The sequence below is a fragment of the Bombus affinis genome, chromosome 14 (assembly GCF_024516045.1).
Source record: "Bombus affinis isolate iyBomAffi1 chromosome 14, iyBomAffi1.2, whole genome shotgun sequence".
NCBI classification, from domain to species: Eukaryota; Metazoa; Arthropoda; class Insecta; order Hymenoptera; family Apidae; genus Bombus; species Bombus affinis.
Window position 1 is genome coordinate 8,270,134 of NC_066357.1, and position 16,350 is coordinate 8,286,483.

General features: G+C 42.0%; 1 protein-coding gene across 1 annotated transcript in view; it reads left to right on the top strand.

Annotated features, from left to right (window-relative positions):
* The window catches only part of LOC126924279 (uncharacterized), a 70,104-nt gene that overhangs the window by 46,885 nt on the left and 6,869 nt on the right, over window positions 1-16,350 (top strand). The window contains exons 3-12 of the mRNA XM_050738578.1: window positions 5,866-6,021; window positions 9,453-9,642; window positions 10,931-10,998; window positions 11,631-11,795; window positions 11,937-12,106; window positions 12,232-12,423; window positions 13,116-13,712; window positions 13,997-14,198; window positions 14,658-14,862; window positions 14,962-15,091. Coding sequence (XP_050594535.1) covers window positions 5,866-6,021; window positions 9,453-9,642; window positions 10,931-10,998; window positions 11,631-11,795; window positions 11,937-12,106; window positions 12,232-12,423; window positions 13,116-13,712; window positions 13,997-14,198; window positions 14,658-14,862; window positions 14,962-15,091 — 2,075 coding nt within the window. The remainder of the gene's footprint in view (window positions 1-5,865; window positions 6,022-9,452; window positions 9,643-10,930; window positions 10,999-11,630; window positions 11,796-11,936; window positions 12,107-12,231; window positions 12,424-13,115; window positions 13,713-13,996; window positions 14,199-14,657; window positions 14,863-14,961; window positions 15,092-16,350) is intronic.

Below are 16,350 nucleotides of genomic sequence, written 5' to 3' on the forward strand. Positions count from 1 at the left end.
ATCGTGCGGCACCAGGTCCTCGGGGAGGTCTACCGCGTCCTTCTGAACATCCTTTTCTCGCCTGCTATCGCAAACGAAAGAACACCGATCCCGATCAGCTGTATATCGTAAAATCGACGTCGCGGCTTTTGAAACAGACAGAAAGGGTCCGTGTGTCGAGAACTTTTGCGATTCACCGTGGCGCAGCTTGGATTAGCTTAGTCTCGGTGAATCTCCACTACACACGAGTCAGGGTATTTTCTTTATGGGTTTATCTAAACTACACACACAGGCCTTGGTACTCACGAACAAGGGTGTCTATGTTCGTCCATCCTAAACGAATAACGATAAACTGGTTCGAAGCTATCTCTACGGTCATGGTTTATAGTTATCGATGATTACCAGTCATTGTATCGTAAATGCAAACAACTCGTTGGCAACCTCTTCGCGCGATAATTATCTGCCACCATGTAACAACCAGAGGAACAGGTTCGCCTGCAGCGGAACCGGCGAACTATCGGGTAGCTTGCAACTGCGATAAAGAAAAGTGTGCGAAGTGGCCGACTGAAAAACCGAGACCGTTTGCTAGAACACAATGGAAATTTCTTTGTGGATTACGTTAATCATTAGCGGAAGCGTAGAGCGGTCCCTTTGCCCCGGTCCCAGAGGCCTCTAGGACACGGAAACGCCAGTTCCTTCATCCTCAATGTTCTTCTAACCGTCGACCTAGTCGCCGAGGCGAGATTAAAAGATGCCTTTCATCCTATACAGCACCTACAAAGAGCCCCTCTGTACGTTACGTACATTGTGCACGCTCGCTACGAGCTCGTTAACCAACCGAATTTCCAAGAAACCCGTCAGTTCGAATAATTAACGCGTCTTTCGCGTGGCTTATCGCCGTAACAATTAGCAAGCGCCGGCCACGATTCACCTTCGAATTATTTTCGTTAATCCTAACGTTAACCCTCCTCTCTAATTCTTCTCTCGCGTTTAACCACCGCGGTAACCGCATTCGGGATTGCCCACGCTAATTGCAATTCCTCTCGCCACCAGGTGTTTATTTCAAAATTAACGCGATAAATCCGCTTTCGTTATGGCGTGTTTCCTGCCATCGCGGTATCGAGTAACGTGCGCTGATATCGACATTTTTCGGCGGTACAATGAAAAATTGCATATTTTGGATTTCCAGGTTTTGTATCGGTAGATCGCGCGCTTTAACGAAACGACGTTCTGCGAATATCTCGGTTCGCTTGTTTAGACCAGGCCTGAGAAAAGAATTGAAAGGTTCACGAGAAAACCGAGGAAAACGTAATTAAAGATAATCATAATACTGTTTACTAATATCTTCTACACGTTTCAACGATTTATTCTGCGCGTTTTGCTTACGACGAAACGACGAATGCGAATGGTTTGTTGAAACGAACAAAGTCTTGTTATAACGTGTCGCTATCAATTGATACCAAGGTGCCACCAATAAGATAAACGGTACATTGGGGAAGAATGTTGTTATCATTTTGCCATTATACGCTTCGAATAATAAAAATACTCCCGTAGTGTCCTTTGTCCTTTGTGTGGCAGTCAAAGCGTTAAATTATTGCATCACGATTAAGGCGTACAGTTCGACGTTTCACACATTTCTAGATTAAGTTCAGCCTTAGTTTTCAATTAGGCTCGGCTCTTCGTGAATTTCTAAATAATAGTTACGAAACTGTTCGAATACTTGCGGTGCAAATATAACTTGATAATGTAATAAAGGTAAAATACGCGCATGAAAAGGAATCGATCCAGTCTTTGCCTTCTAAAGGTTAACTGTCGATAAAGCAAGTCGCACGATAAAATAACGAGATATCTTTCTTCGAGCTTAGTTCCAGACGATCGATAAACAGATAAAGACTATTGGTTAACGCTTGCACCACGTTAATCGAAGAAACGAGACATCGCGCGATTAAAATCACATAGCGAGTCATTAACGCGTTTCAATGATCACAGGCTGACTCTGCGATTTACACGGTCCACTATCGCAGTTACGATCGTTATACTCAATTTGAAAAATGTTACACAGCCAATGATTAAAGAAGGTTTTATAGAAATTACGTAACAGGAAATTAAGAAGAATTCACGCATCGGTAGATAGAGTTTGCGCGAAAATACGGACGCAAAGTCAACTTGTTGGTTTGGCAGTTGAACGCTGGATAGTTGAAAGAAGAATCTCGTGGAACCACGTCCTTCGAGGCGGAAACGCTGGAAACAATGGGACGGAACGGCGCTCCTCGTGGCAAAAATACTTTGGCAAAAGGATCGGTCACGAGACCTTCCGTGTTCCCGGCTCGTTTCCTGCAAAACGAGAACGCAATCAAGGACAGCGTTATGGAGGACATTTCGTGGAAACACAGTTCCATGACAATAGTTGGGTGGGCGCGGTGGACGAGACGCGAGGATCAATTTTATGAGAATCTCCACGAAATCTCTCTCTTTAACCAGCTTTTGCGATTTCTCCCTAGGGACTCCTTTTTCCTGCTCCAATAATACAAGTTACCAAGAGGGTTTCCCCTTGGTAATTTCGAAAGAGCTATTTCGTTTCTTTCTTTCAAATTTTTTGCTGTATAAAATATCGTGCCAACTATTTTCACAATCTTCTACTTTCTCCCAGGAAGACCTTTCTCTACCCCAATAATATATAATAATATGTGCTACTAAGGGAATACGCTCCGATGCTTTCAACAAATCGAATTCCTTTCTTTTTTAAAGCTTTGAGTATTTTACCAGAATGTCATACTTACTCTTTATGGTTTTTTAGCTTTCTACTTCCCGTTCGTTCAAAATTCCTTCGAAGTTGTTTCGACGCTGCGTGATGTCTGCAGGTATTTGGTTTATGCACACGCACATGCGTTAACTTCCGTAAGTGTCTGTGTATAGGTCAGTCACATATATTCGAGTGCATCGAATATGCACTAATAACAAAATCTACAACCACTTAGTTGCCAACCCAATATTTCTGCAATAAACCTACCGTAGGAATATTTTCGTCTCTCGCACTGCCTTTTTCTTCTTCAAATTTCGTTACATATTCCTCCTTAAATTTATGTTATTCAAACTCCAGCGGCTTGAATTCGAATAAATCGGCCAACCTGAATGAGGCATAGCCGCGTAAAGAGATATTGAGAAAATCGATCCGAGCATTGTTAGTTTTACTTGCTAATGGACCGGTTAAAAACGACCTGCGCCGGCGAGAATCGTGGAAAAGGCCTGACCCGTTTGCACATTAGTTTCTCGATATCGACAGGGAACGAGCACGGGTCATGGCGGTAGAGCAATTGGAATATCGAGAAATGTTTCCCAGATTGGCAATCGGCCAGGTATGGATTGCTAACTGTCCAACGACGATGATAGAATCCACGCCGGTAGAATTCCGTGGATCATCTATCTTCGATCCAGGCTGCATCCTCCGACCGTGCCCGGAATATCTGAAACGTAGCCTGACCTGGGAGAGGGTTTTCATTGCACGCCATGTTGCAAAAAAGAGCACACAAAAAATGAGGATTAAAGTAGTAAAGGGAGAAAAATTGTAAGAAATTATTTTCGGACCTTTTTTATTTTCCGATTTTTCCAAGCATCCATTATAATTATCCAAGTTGTTTTGTTCTTCAAATTCGGGTTTAAAGCATGTTTTCTTAACGCGTTCCTCGACACCATCAAGTGTGCTAACAAGCTGATTTATTCGACATCGTATTCAAGATCAGTTCGATGTAACACGTATCGAAGCACATACCTGTATTTGTGGATAATTTATTCCCGAACATAAATTTACTATTCGACTTTAATAGAACAAAATGAATTCTTGAATGAAAAACACGAATTATAATAATTTATTTAAATTTTATACGTTGCATTCATGCGTATACAATGCATGCTTTTCCACTGTTTTAGCTTCCTAATTTAAGACCTCTTCGCGTCGCTCGTAGCATCTTTGTTCGTCGTGGTATTCTCATTTTGTTTATGAAAATTATTCATATTCGTTGTAATATCTTCGGAAATATCGAAACGTAAATATAAACGTTCGTTCGTTGTATTTTCACTGTACCTTCCGCGATATCGACCGTCGTAATCGTGGCATTGCTTATTTCCGAAACACGCGCGCTGTATCAAATATCATATCTAAATATTCCCTTCGCAATCACCAAGCGAAACGAACAAAAGTAGGTAGAATAATTTATCTCGTTTTTCTTGCCACTTCTTTTTTAAATCGTTTTGATTTTCGTAAGACCACTTCCGTTCCATCGGCATGTCAACAATGATAATGCGCGTGTCTTCGATACGAAGATAGGATATTTCCTGTTCGTGGAAAAGTGAGCTGTCACGCATTTCCTATGAATTAAACATGGGATGGATTGGAGCGAGGCACGGTGCAAACAAGATTCGTAAATTCATTTGCCTAGTCGACGCGCGCGTAAACACTCGCCGGAAAAAGCTCGACGCGCCTAGCCCCGTCCAGTCGACTTCGAGCTCCATCGCTGCAGAGAATATAAATTTTTTTAACCGGTCGACTTTTCGCCCCACCTTCGACCGCGAATCGGTCACAAAAAAAAAAAAGAAGAAGTTCGAGCATGCAACGGAGATCAGACATTTGACGCTCGTGAATAAAAATCAATTTTCAGTCAGCCGAGGGTCAACTGCGGAGTTACGTTGCGTTAAAAGTATAGGATATTTAGATATTGGAACTTGACAATTTCTGTCATCTCTATTTCGATGAATAAAATTTAACGCCTTTTACAGCGGTGCATCTTTATACAAACATTTTTTTTTTTTTTTTTTTTATTTGGTAAACTTTTTACAATCAATTCTCATCGAGAATCACAAGTAAATTACTTTGGCGTGGTACTGTAACTTGGATTATAAGAGTTTATAGTACGTTTGATTCTAGTTGAATCTAATGCTTAAATCTAAAGGGTATTGTCTTTTTAGTCTGCGGATCTGATCCGTCGTGTCAGGTAATTAGGTAAGGTCGCGATATATCGTTTCGTTGGTAACATACCAAGGTGCATCTATTAAGAATCTTAGAGTTTTTGATTGGTTCGTACAAACGTGAAACCTAATCCGTCGAACGTTGCGATCTTTATTTCGATAAAACAAAATGGATAATACGTAATTCGATAAAATAATATAAAACAGAAAATGTTGCGCATCCACCGTTTCCTTGTGAAACGAAAGAAACTTTTCGGACGACCTAACACTATTCGAAAATTCCATTATCCGCGTATTTTTGCCTGCTTGTTAGATCGGATATAGGAAGCTCCGTGTTATATTCTCGCGTGCCAAGAGAGCAAGTTTCACAGTTTGAAAAAATTGCCTAAATTAGCATCAATTGCGCGAACTGTTTCTATTGCGTACAAATATAAATAACGGAAAATGTTAATAGCTAGAAAGAGTAATTTATGGAAGATCTGGCGTTACGTGGCGAATTGCGCTCTTTGTTGTACAGGCCGGGGAAATCTGGCTTTTAAAAAGCAAAGTGGCGCATGCAACGTCGAAATAATAGCTTTTTATCGTCGGATCGTTGAATCTAGAGATCGTTAACGGGGGAAAGTATTTTCCGGCTAGGTAAACCGGTCGGTCAGCGATCGAAGCTAATTGGCCCGTTGGCTCGGTTTTCCGGCGGATTCCATTTCCACGCGATCGCGATGTGTTTCTTCTTTTATCTCGATCCCGGTAGCTCTCGACGTCGTGCCGCGCAACAGGTGCATAATGTCGAACTTTGAAGCGATTATAATGCGTTCGAATACCGATTCGAAGAAGTTTTATCGCGTGTTCACGCGGAAACGCGCGGTTTCGCGATAGGAAAATGCGCTTTGCCATTACGCTAACTTGTCCTTGCCGTTTTGCTTCCAGGATGTCGAACACGCTGACGTGCTGACGGTGGCTTTCGAACTAGACGGTGTGCAACGTGTCCTAGACCTGAGATTGAACACCGATCTAATACCGGTTGGATATCAGCAGCGTCATCAGCATCGAGGCACGTACGTGGTGCACACACCCTCGAAAGTGGTAAGTGTAGTTCTCCTATGTTTCACGCTTTTCTATACAGTTCCAGATCATCCTAGCTCCACCGAACACTTTTAATGTCTTTCAGTTTTTTTTCTTTTTTTTTTTTTTTTTTAATTAAACTTGAAAGGCGTGAAACGTAATAATGGAGTTCGTCTAATCGCCACGTTGATTCGTGTTCCTTTTCTTTGCCTTCCACTTCAGCTTGTATCTTTGCAATTTGCTTCGTATACACTACCGTGTCATATATTTCGCGTTACCATTATTTCGCTAAACATTCTGAATTCTTATCTCGAAATCGGCTAATGCGATGCTCGAGGATAATTGCACGGCTGATGTTATCAGGCTGCAGATACTTTCGACGATATCCGAGCCAGGTGAATCGTCTGAACCACAGGGAACGTATATAATATCCTTGGATATTATATAATGATAATTATGATAAATCAAATAAATATCCATAGATCAAATAAAATAAATCAGACGAATCAAGTAATTGCTACGTACAAGTAATAACTTTTGGACAACTGAAAACAATTTGCGATATACGTGACATTGTAAAAGTAAGCAGATTCTCGAGAAGTATCCCGTTGGAGCTTGCGAATCACGGATTGAGCGTCCATTCATCCGCAAAAAGTAGTTTCTGTCGAATGGCAAGCAGACACGATTAATCGGCTCTTCGATACGTTGAATCGGCTCGAGAGGATTGGAAGAGATAATTAAGGGCGAACTATGTACAACCGAATTTCAAGGAACGTTGCTGGAAACGAGATCGTTGGCCAAGTATACAGGTGCAAAGAATGTTGGAATCGATAACGCTGACTCACTGTCCAACCATACGGGACGCCCTGCTATAGACGGACACGGTTTCGAGAGTATCGATCACTCTTAAATAACGTTGACGAGTAGCGTGCACGGCATAAGCGAACCCGAACATTGCTCACGCTTGTTCTTTCTTTAAACGTTAAACATTTAACTAATCTTCACGACGGAGCTGTCTACTCGACGATCGTGTTCGTTTAGGGACAGCTCGGCACGATGATATATATTTCACGATGTTTCCATATGAAATCGACCTTTTTATCGTTTATCAGTGAAGCGCGTATTTCTGTGGAAATTTACATTTTTGTAGGCGCAATAAAAGAGACAGAAGTTAAAGATTCGTTTTACCTATTAGAAGTCGTAACGAATATTCTACCGTAGGTATGTGATATAGTTTTGTCGTATATCGTATGCATTTTTGCTACTTCGGATTTTGCACGAATGCGTAAAAATCTGTCGGTTCATCTGTCGGCCTTTGATACGATCGATCTCGTCGATAAACATTCACCGTGGCCATTGCACGAGTGTAAAAAATGTTTGTCTAAAATAGGATATTTCGTTAGAATGATCGATTAAAATCGTTTGGTTGTCTTTATAATGGTTTCTGGTGCAAACGGCGCATTACCAAAAATCGTAAAAAGAAAGGAACGTTTTCTCGAGGTAAGTTTCCTATTCGTTCATTTCGAAGAGAGCCGTAACTCTGCCAGTTCCGTTAGGATCGCGTTCGCCCCGTGAATCACGCGAGGAAAATAACGGCCTTTCCTCGATATACGATGCGCGGAAAGGAAGAAAAATGGCTGTCGACATTTTTTAACGATTCAAACACCCGACATTGATATAAATTTTTTACCGTGTCGCGTTATTTACGGTTAATGAACGGGAATAAAACATCGGTCGGCCGCGTATCGTCGAGTTCGTTGCGCCGCCTGTTTTCGTCCGTTCCACGTTTTATGCAATTGAATAAATGAATTGGCACGTCCAGTTGCCTCTGTCTCTCTCTTTCTCTCTCTTGCACTCTATGGTTTTATTTGCCCTCGCAGTCGCGGCCAAACGGACGAGCTAATTTCGGTCGTTTAAATGGGGGAAATTCTGCGAATTCAACTAGTTAGAACGCTCTTCAGAGGTTTCGCACTCGAAACGCCAGTAATTATAGCCCTTTGTTCTTGTCTCGCTTCTCCACCCCCTCTCGCGTTGCAAAAAGAAACTTTGGCGAAATTACGTTTGCGCTGGATAAAATTTCGCTTTTCGGAAATCCAGATTTTCCCCCGAGAGAGGAGACGCGAGTCAACCTACGCTACTCTACGTAAGAATCTAGAGGCTTTGATCGATTTTTAGCAATAGTACACCCGTCTCTCGATTTACGCGCGGTATCCGTTCCACATGGATTCGTTTTACGCGAATGAAAATCGTGTAAATAACGTCTGTCAGCGCGAAAGAAAAGATAGCGCGACGTAATGTACTTTTATCCTTATCGCATACGGCACTGACGCGACTAGCCGCGTAAATTAAGATCGCGCGTAAAAACTGCCGCGTAAAGAAAAGACTGGCGTAAATGAAGCGCCGCGTAAATTAAAGGACCAGTGTACGTGTATTTCCGATGTGTACGAGCGAAGGATAAACTGGTATTTGGGAGCTACACCTGCGATCTTTGTATCGTGAAATCGGTAAATTGTCTTTTAAAAAACGTAGCGACGATATATTTTACTATTTATTATACCTAGTACCACGTTCGTAGCAGACGCGTATTAAATAATTTAAATATCGCTGATCGCGCTGACGCTTTTTAATCCGACTTACGATGCAATGAAAAAATGAAAAAATTTGAGAATAAAGAGTTTATCGAGAGAGAAAATAATTCTCTGACCTGGCAGTTGCGCACACCAGTTTTGTTATTCCATGTGGATTTTCAAAAACCAATTAACGCTATTATACGTAACCGTGACGATTATAAAAAGTGAAATCATCGCAATTATATTATCCGCGCAATTTTGTAATTGAAATACGACTGGTCGAAAATAGGCAGACATCCGGATGCTTTTGCACGGCAGCAGCCCGATAATTTCATGATAATCGCCCGATAAATCACTTTTCCGCGAGAGGCACGTTCCCGATGACGCTTGCTCTTGGAATCGCGCGCGCGCGGCGAATTCTTGTTTGGAAAGTGGAGATACAAAAGGAAAAGGAAAAAATGGCTGGTCCAATGGGAATCTGGGCCAACTATATTTGTACCGGTCGGACGCACGGCTGAACACTGCACGTCCGGGATATTCGTCCGGACCGACGAATGGGAATCCTTCTTAGGCGGCGGTCTAACTTTTCTCCTTTACTTCCTGCATCGCTAAAATGTAACGCCCGCGTCAACTTCCATTCCTTTCTTCGGCCCCTTTCTAGTCCCAGCCTCTTCTCCGTCGTCGTTGACGAAACTTTGACTGAAATTCTTATCCGTTCGCATTTGCATCGCAGATCTTTTTATCGCGACGATCCTTTGTAAACGGTAACCGGAAGTTGCCAGCTAACTCCGAGCCGTCCGCGCCAATTCCAGAGTTTGAACAGTCGCGGACAATCGACGAGGGCCGACACTAACGAAATCGATGTTCCATTGAAATTCGCAGGAACTATGCCACTATCAAGGTAGCGTTCGTGACGTTCCTGGTTCTTGGGTAGCGGTGTCTACGTGCAGAGGGCTGCGTGGTGTCGTTTTCGATGGCGAGAACCTGCACCACATCCACCCGGAACAAGAATCCTTGGACTCGCAGCATTACGTCTACAAGCACAGCGATCTGGTTGCCAATCATACTTGTGGTAATTATCGCAATCTTAATGCAATTTTAATGGTAGATGAAAATGATGGATGATAGGCGAATGACGAAATTCAGGTCCATTACGTACATTCCCGTTCGCAAGTACTAAGACACTTCTAGAGAAAAGAGAACAAACCTGGCAAACTATCAGGGATGCATGTACGTATGTAGGCACACATACACATAGATATATATATATATATATATGCTACCACACGTGTATAAATATTTGCACGTTCTCAAATAATAGGAAATGTTTAAAACTCACTTCGAATAAAGCTGTTTAATCTAAGCATCGCCTCTGGTCTTACCTCGGGCAACGATATGTAGTTGATCGATAATGCCAAAAACAATAGTCGACGTTAATTAGTTTAAACAAAGAAGCTATAATCGAAGGTGGATGAAAGTCGCTTGTGTTGAAACGTCTTAAAGTTAAACGACTCGAGGCGTCTATCCAGCGTTAAAAGATCTTAGAACGTTTGGAACGTATGTTTCCAGTCGCGCTCTAAAACTTTATAAAGGATTTTGTAAATTAATAATAAATTTCGTAAATAAATTTCAGCTATTTATTAGAGACAACTATGGAATATTCTATCGATGCAGGTGTATCCCCTGTTTCAGCTTCGATTTAGCTGAACGTTCGATCCTAGTTAGGGCAAGAAACAGAGAATTGACAATAGAAAAACATTGTTCTATCGTTACGTCGAAAATGTAAGAGAAACGCGAACACTTCGATCGAGTTACGCCAAGTGTACAAATACTTACGCACGGTAGTGTACGTAGACGTACATATACGTCACCGAACAGACAATACGTTGGACATTTCGGTTCTACGTAACGGTAATTCAGAGTAAAAGGTTCTTCCTAACCGTTTTAAAATCCGAAACGTCGATATTACGACACTTTCCAAGCCTGTTCGCGATATATTTCAGCTCGTCGCTGATCAACGACAAGGAATGTTGCGAGAATTTCGCGAATTCGTAACACGGATATCTTAAACTTCCTCCATACCATATCCTCGTATCCTTCGATGCTTGTCCTTCCTAGCTCTCGATAGGAAGTCTCACGGATGATGAGACCGGTTCGATCTAGAGCTACGTTAGCCTGGTTCGTCGCAGCGCACGCGCTCCTTTCCTGGCCTGGAGGACCTGTCTCGCTAAGACTGGTCTCTCCTTAACTGTCTTAACGAATGTAGGAGCAAGATTCTGCCGGCTCCCTCCTCTCTTTGTCCTTAACTTTACCAAGAATCCGAGACCGAGACGATGATCTTAGTTTTTTGTTCGGTACAGGTTACGAAGGAACGCCGCACCATGTTCTCGGCTATGAACACCGCGGGATCGTCAACAGAGCCACGAGGGTAAGATACGTTGTTCTAAGTTCTGTTGTTCTGATCATAGGATTACTTTGGTTTTTTTAGAACATTCGCGAATACTCTTGATCTTCGCACACTCGTGTCGAATTGATTCTTCTTCTTCTCTGTTGTTTTTCTTTCATTTTCTTTTTGCTTTTTCTTCAACTGTACAAGTAGCTTTATCGGCGATAAATTGTTAGCACACTTACCGATATTAACGGTTTTCACTGTTTTTATTTTCTATTTATTTTATTGTAAATCTATCGTCATAGCTCGTAACGTGTAAAATGGTAAATAAGATATAATTTGCTAAAGTTTGCCAGTAGTAGAACATTGTAACCAACAATGTTCCAATACTTAGGAAACGTAGTTTAACTGTTAGACGCTCGATCAATGTAACTTCCTGGGTAATTGGTCATTTTCACTGGAAAATTACTTGTTTGTATCATCATTGCGAAAATTTCTGAAGATACGTAACTTTGTGTCGATAGTATCCTTAGAACATTGAAAATCCTTCTCTCGATAGAAGCGAATGAAAGCTCGATTGGAAGATAAAAGATTCGAATTATTGTAGCTGCAAGATCGGCTGAATCGTTGTACTCTCGTTTAATATCTCGAATTGAATTTTTTTCTTCCAGCACAAGAGAGCGGCTGAAGCGATTCGAGGACCCTACAACGCTAACAGGCATTCCCGATACGTAGAGTTGGTCCTCGTAATCGATAAAAAGGAATACATCGCTCTCGACGAGAACGTGGACAAGGTTTATCAACATTGCAAGGATATCGCGAACATTATCAATGCAGTTAGTACAGCCTTTTTGAATATTTGAATTTTTCAAATGAATACGCGAACATTGTCAGACGCGTACTTACATACGGGCGATGGTATAGATTTTTACTAAGATAACGTGTCGATTATAAAACGAGAATGCATCGTGTTTCAGTTGTACATGCCACTGAACATATTCATCGCGTTAGTCGGGGTGCAAGTTTGGTCTGACGCGGATGAAATAGCGCTGTCTCCAAACGGGGACACCACCCTCTCGAATTTCCTTCGGTACAGGAGGGAGAAGCTGGTCCAGGACATACCGAACGATAACGCCCAGCTGTTGACGTAAGCCAGAAACGAAAATATTTTTTAACCACATGCTTCGAAAGCTGCTGTCAAAAATATAAAATAAGACGCAAGCTGTACGTGCGTATCATATATATTTGTAAAAATATAAAATATATTTTTAGCCGAATCACTTTCGAAGGAGGCGTGGTTGGAAAAGCGCTTAAAGGACCAATATGCACGTACGAATTCTCCGGTGGTGTCTCGATGGATCACTCGAACGTCGTGGGATTAGTAGCAGCTACCGTCGCTCATGAAATGGGTCACAATTTCGGTATGGAACACGACTCGGCTGATTGCGAGTGTCCCGAAGAAAAGTGAGTTCATTTCGATTGTTATTTACCGTTTGATTTTGTTTAACAATCTACTTTGTATATTTTGTATATTTTTGCATACCGTCGACTTACGTTCCACGTATTCTTGTAGCTTTAAATTTCCTACGAAACATAAACATCGACAGCCTGTTACCGCTCCGCAAGAAGAGTTGTCTTCTGCTTGTTCTTTGAATTCAGAAGCCGCAACTTCGCTTTCTATTTCTTTAGTTTCATCAAATAAATACACGATCAGAATGAAATTCTCTTTCGTTTTCGAGGAACGAACGACCTGCTCTTAAGGCGACATAAATAATAGTAAATTCCAAAGTAAATTTTCAAGCGTTCGCAACATCGCTCTCTGTACTTTTCAATTTACGCAGTTGACCAATGGCTCGTATGTTGAAACGTGGCCAATTTTCTTTTATTCCGCGAACTGTACGTTAGAGCGAGTAACGTGGCAACGACGCCAATGGATGTCAACAGCGATAGAAAAATTTAAATAAAAAGGAACGAGTCAATCAGACAATGAGTATGGTATAGTTGGTGTTCGAATCTCGTGATCCCACGGTCTTTCGTCGGTCCTCTGTGAAACAAGGCCATCGATCTGCATTCGCAGGATGGCGTCATTACGATTACCGTCATTTTCGCTAGAGTAACATCGGGGTCTAAACACGCTCGATTGCATCTGATTACAGATGCATCATGGCATCGTCGAGCGGCTCGTCGGGACCAACGCACTGGTCCACTTGTTCTCTGGAGCATCTGGCTCTGGCGTTCGAGCACGGCATGGATTATTGTTTGAGGAACAAACCGCAGAAACTGTTCGATAGCCCGATTTGTGGTAACGGGTTCGTGGAACCCGGGGAACAGTGCGACTGTGGCCTGAAAGAGAACTGCGACAATCCCTGTTGCAACGTGACCACCTGCATGTTGCATAGTAATGCGAGCTGCGCCACCGGCGAATGTTGCGACTTAAAAACTTGCAGACCGAAATCAGCGGGCACCGAATGCAGAAGCGCCGAGCACGAATGCGATTTGCCGGAATATTGCACTGGCCAGAGCGAATATTGTCCCGTGGACGTGTTTAAGATGGACGGTGAACCATGCAGCATGGGAAAAGCGTTCTGCTACCAGGGCTCTTGCAGAACTCATAATGACCAATGTAAGCTGCTATGGGGACCTACTGGAACCTCTTCCGACGCACAGTGCTATGACATGAACAATAAAGGCACGAAGCATGGCAATTGTGGCTACAATCGAATCGAGTCTAGCTACGTCAAGTGTACCGACGAGTAAGACAAGATGATTTTTCTTTGCTCCAATTTTTGGTAGAATTGTGTTACGTTCATCGTTAAAATGTCTTATTTATTTACTTTGGAGATGGAAGAAAAGCGAGGTCCGTTCTCTTTTAAAACACAAGCGATACGGAAAAGGAAAAAGAAAAACATAATATGACTACGCTTTTCTTGTGACTCGAAACGAAATAAATAAGATATCTGTATAGAATGTCTGTAAGTAAGGAAGAGAGTATAGACTGTATCGGTAATAATGAAACTTGGTTTCTCCTTTATTTTAGAAATCTTTTGTGTGGAATGCTACATTGTAAGCACTTGAACGAAAGACTAGAATTCGGTATGGAATCCGTGGCGATTCTCAGCCATTCGTTTATCAACACCGGAGGGAAGATCATACCCTGTCGTTCGGCTATTGTGGACTTAGGATTGAATCAGGTGGACCCTGGTCTCTCTCCAGATGGCGCAAAGTGTGCACCTGGAAAGGTAATAGAGAACTTATAACACGACGAGCAATTTTATATAAAAGTAACAAAATAACTAATATTATGAAAATGAATACCTCCAAAATATTTAGGGATGTACAGACAGCAAAGGCATGTATTTAAGCCCTAAATCCAAGAACAATTTTTATGATATGAAACCAACTGACGATGTATCGAATCCAAAATTAGTCTCCTACAAAAGACAAAAGATGTGACTTGTTACGTTTCTCCCCTCTATTTCTCATATATAAGAACATATCTCGTACATGTAATAACAATATTTGTAATTACAATAGCATTGCAAAATGGTGTCTGTTACTAGCAGACATTCAGTCCAGATAAAAGAAAGTTTGAATAGCAGAAGATTGGAATATCGAAGCGTAGTAAAAGTTCGGCTACCAAAGACTCTACTATAAAATATTTTCCAACGTGAATTGTAAATTTCGTGATTTCGATTTAGATGTGCGTGAATCAGAAATGTATGCCGGTAGCCGATTTGCGTGCTTCCGTATCCGGAGGGAAAGCATGTCCTAATAATTGCGGAGGCAACGGAGTGTGCAATAGTCTCGGCCATTGTCATTGCAATCGTGGCTTCCGGCCACCTGATTGCACTCAACCTGGCGTGGGCGGTTCCGAGGACAGCGGTCCGGCGGAGGATCCGAACGGTGAATCAATTTTATTCAATTTATCGCGACCGAGCACAATATCGTCGGACCTTACCACCCATGAAAACTAATTTGTTTCGTATCGTATATTTGTTACAGCGAGGAGCGACTTCATAATGGCCCTGTACATTATCTTTTTGGGGATCGTACCGATGATCGCTCTGTCCTCGTTCGGTATTTGGTACGTGAGAAATCCTGGCCAGCACTGGAAGAAGAGCATGATGTCAACGTACGTATCTAGTCTCGACCGTGTTACAGAGAAATGCAAACCGCATGCCTTTTCGTCGCGCGGTGCTCGCAGGGCGAATTCGAGTCACAGGCTCGGTAAAAACTTTTACGAAAGGGTGGTCATTTTCTTTTCGCCTCGACAAGAGAATTCTCGTAACTCGGATAGAATATTTACGATCAGCGACAATCTGCCGCCGAAAGAGAAGCTTCAGATAACTAAAACCGATCTGATATCAACTACTAACCCAGACGCTATTAACTGCAGCAACAGCATCGCGAAGAGAAAGTCGATGTTGCTTAGCAATATGGATCAGAGTGTGAGTAATAAGAAACCCGACATCTCTGAATCCGATCAATCTGCTCAGCCTTCGTCCGTAGAAGGTCAGGCAAGGAAAAATTCCATTAGGACGGAATTAGGCACGAAAATAGCGGAACGTATTCAGCAAATGCAGAAAAAGCCCACGAAGAATATCAAAGGGCTCACGCTTAAAACGGAAGTAAAGTTCGAGCATTTAAACGAAAGCTCAAGCGGTGGTAGTGTTGGCGTTACGCCAAAGACAGGTGAACCGTTGCTGCCCGATGGGAAACCATATTCGAAGGCACCTGCACCCTTCTATAACAAAAAACCGCCACCCCCACCGGCCCCAGCGCAAAGTTTAAAGCCAAAGATTTGATCTTTTTCCTATAACTTGCGGACCCCCGTTGAAAATCTTCTTTCAAATTCTCTTAAACCTTATTACGTAGATGTAGCCCTTTATCTTTTTTTTTTTTCTCCCCACTTTACTATATTCACGCATAGTATAGAATATATCTTTTAGTGCGAAGGTCGCAGCAAAATTTTCTCATAAAAGCTATGACCTTTGCATTATGCAGTACAGGGTTGAGAATAGCGGTGGCGGTTAATGCAATTTAATTCTTATCGTTGTCTAAACGACTTTAAGAAGTACGCTGTGATTTTTATGTTGTAACTGTTCTGTTGTGGCAAACAACGAATACTCTATTCTACTCGCAGAGCTTCTTCCTTTAAGGATTTATGTATTTAATTTGTCAAATCTCCGGGCACCGCGCAACTCGTAAGAAAAAGTCCTGCCGTGGCACGTTTGCTGTGCATATTTTTAACGTTATTCCAATTATATTTTTATAAATAATATAGTCGAACGAAAGGATATAATTTTTTTATTTGTAACGTAAATATCGAAGCGAATAGATATTTCGCGTGTAAGTGATTTATTTATTCATTTGGAGACTATAGAGGAAGAA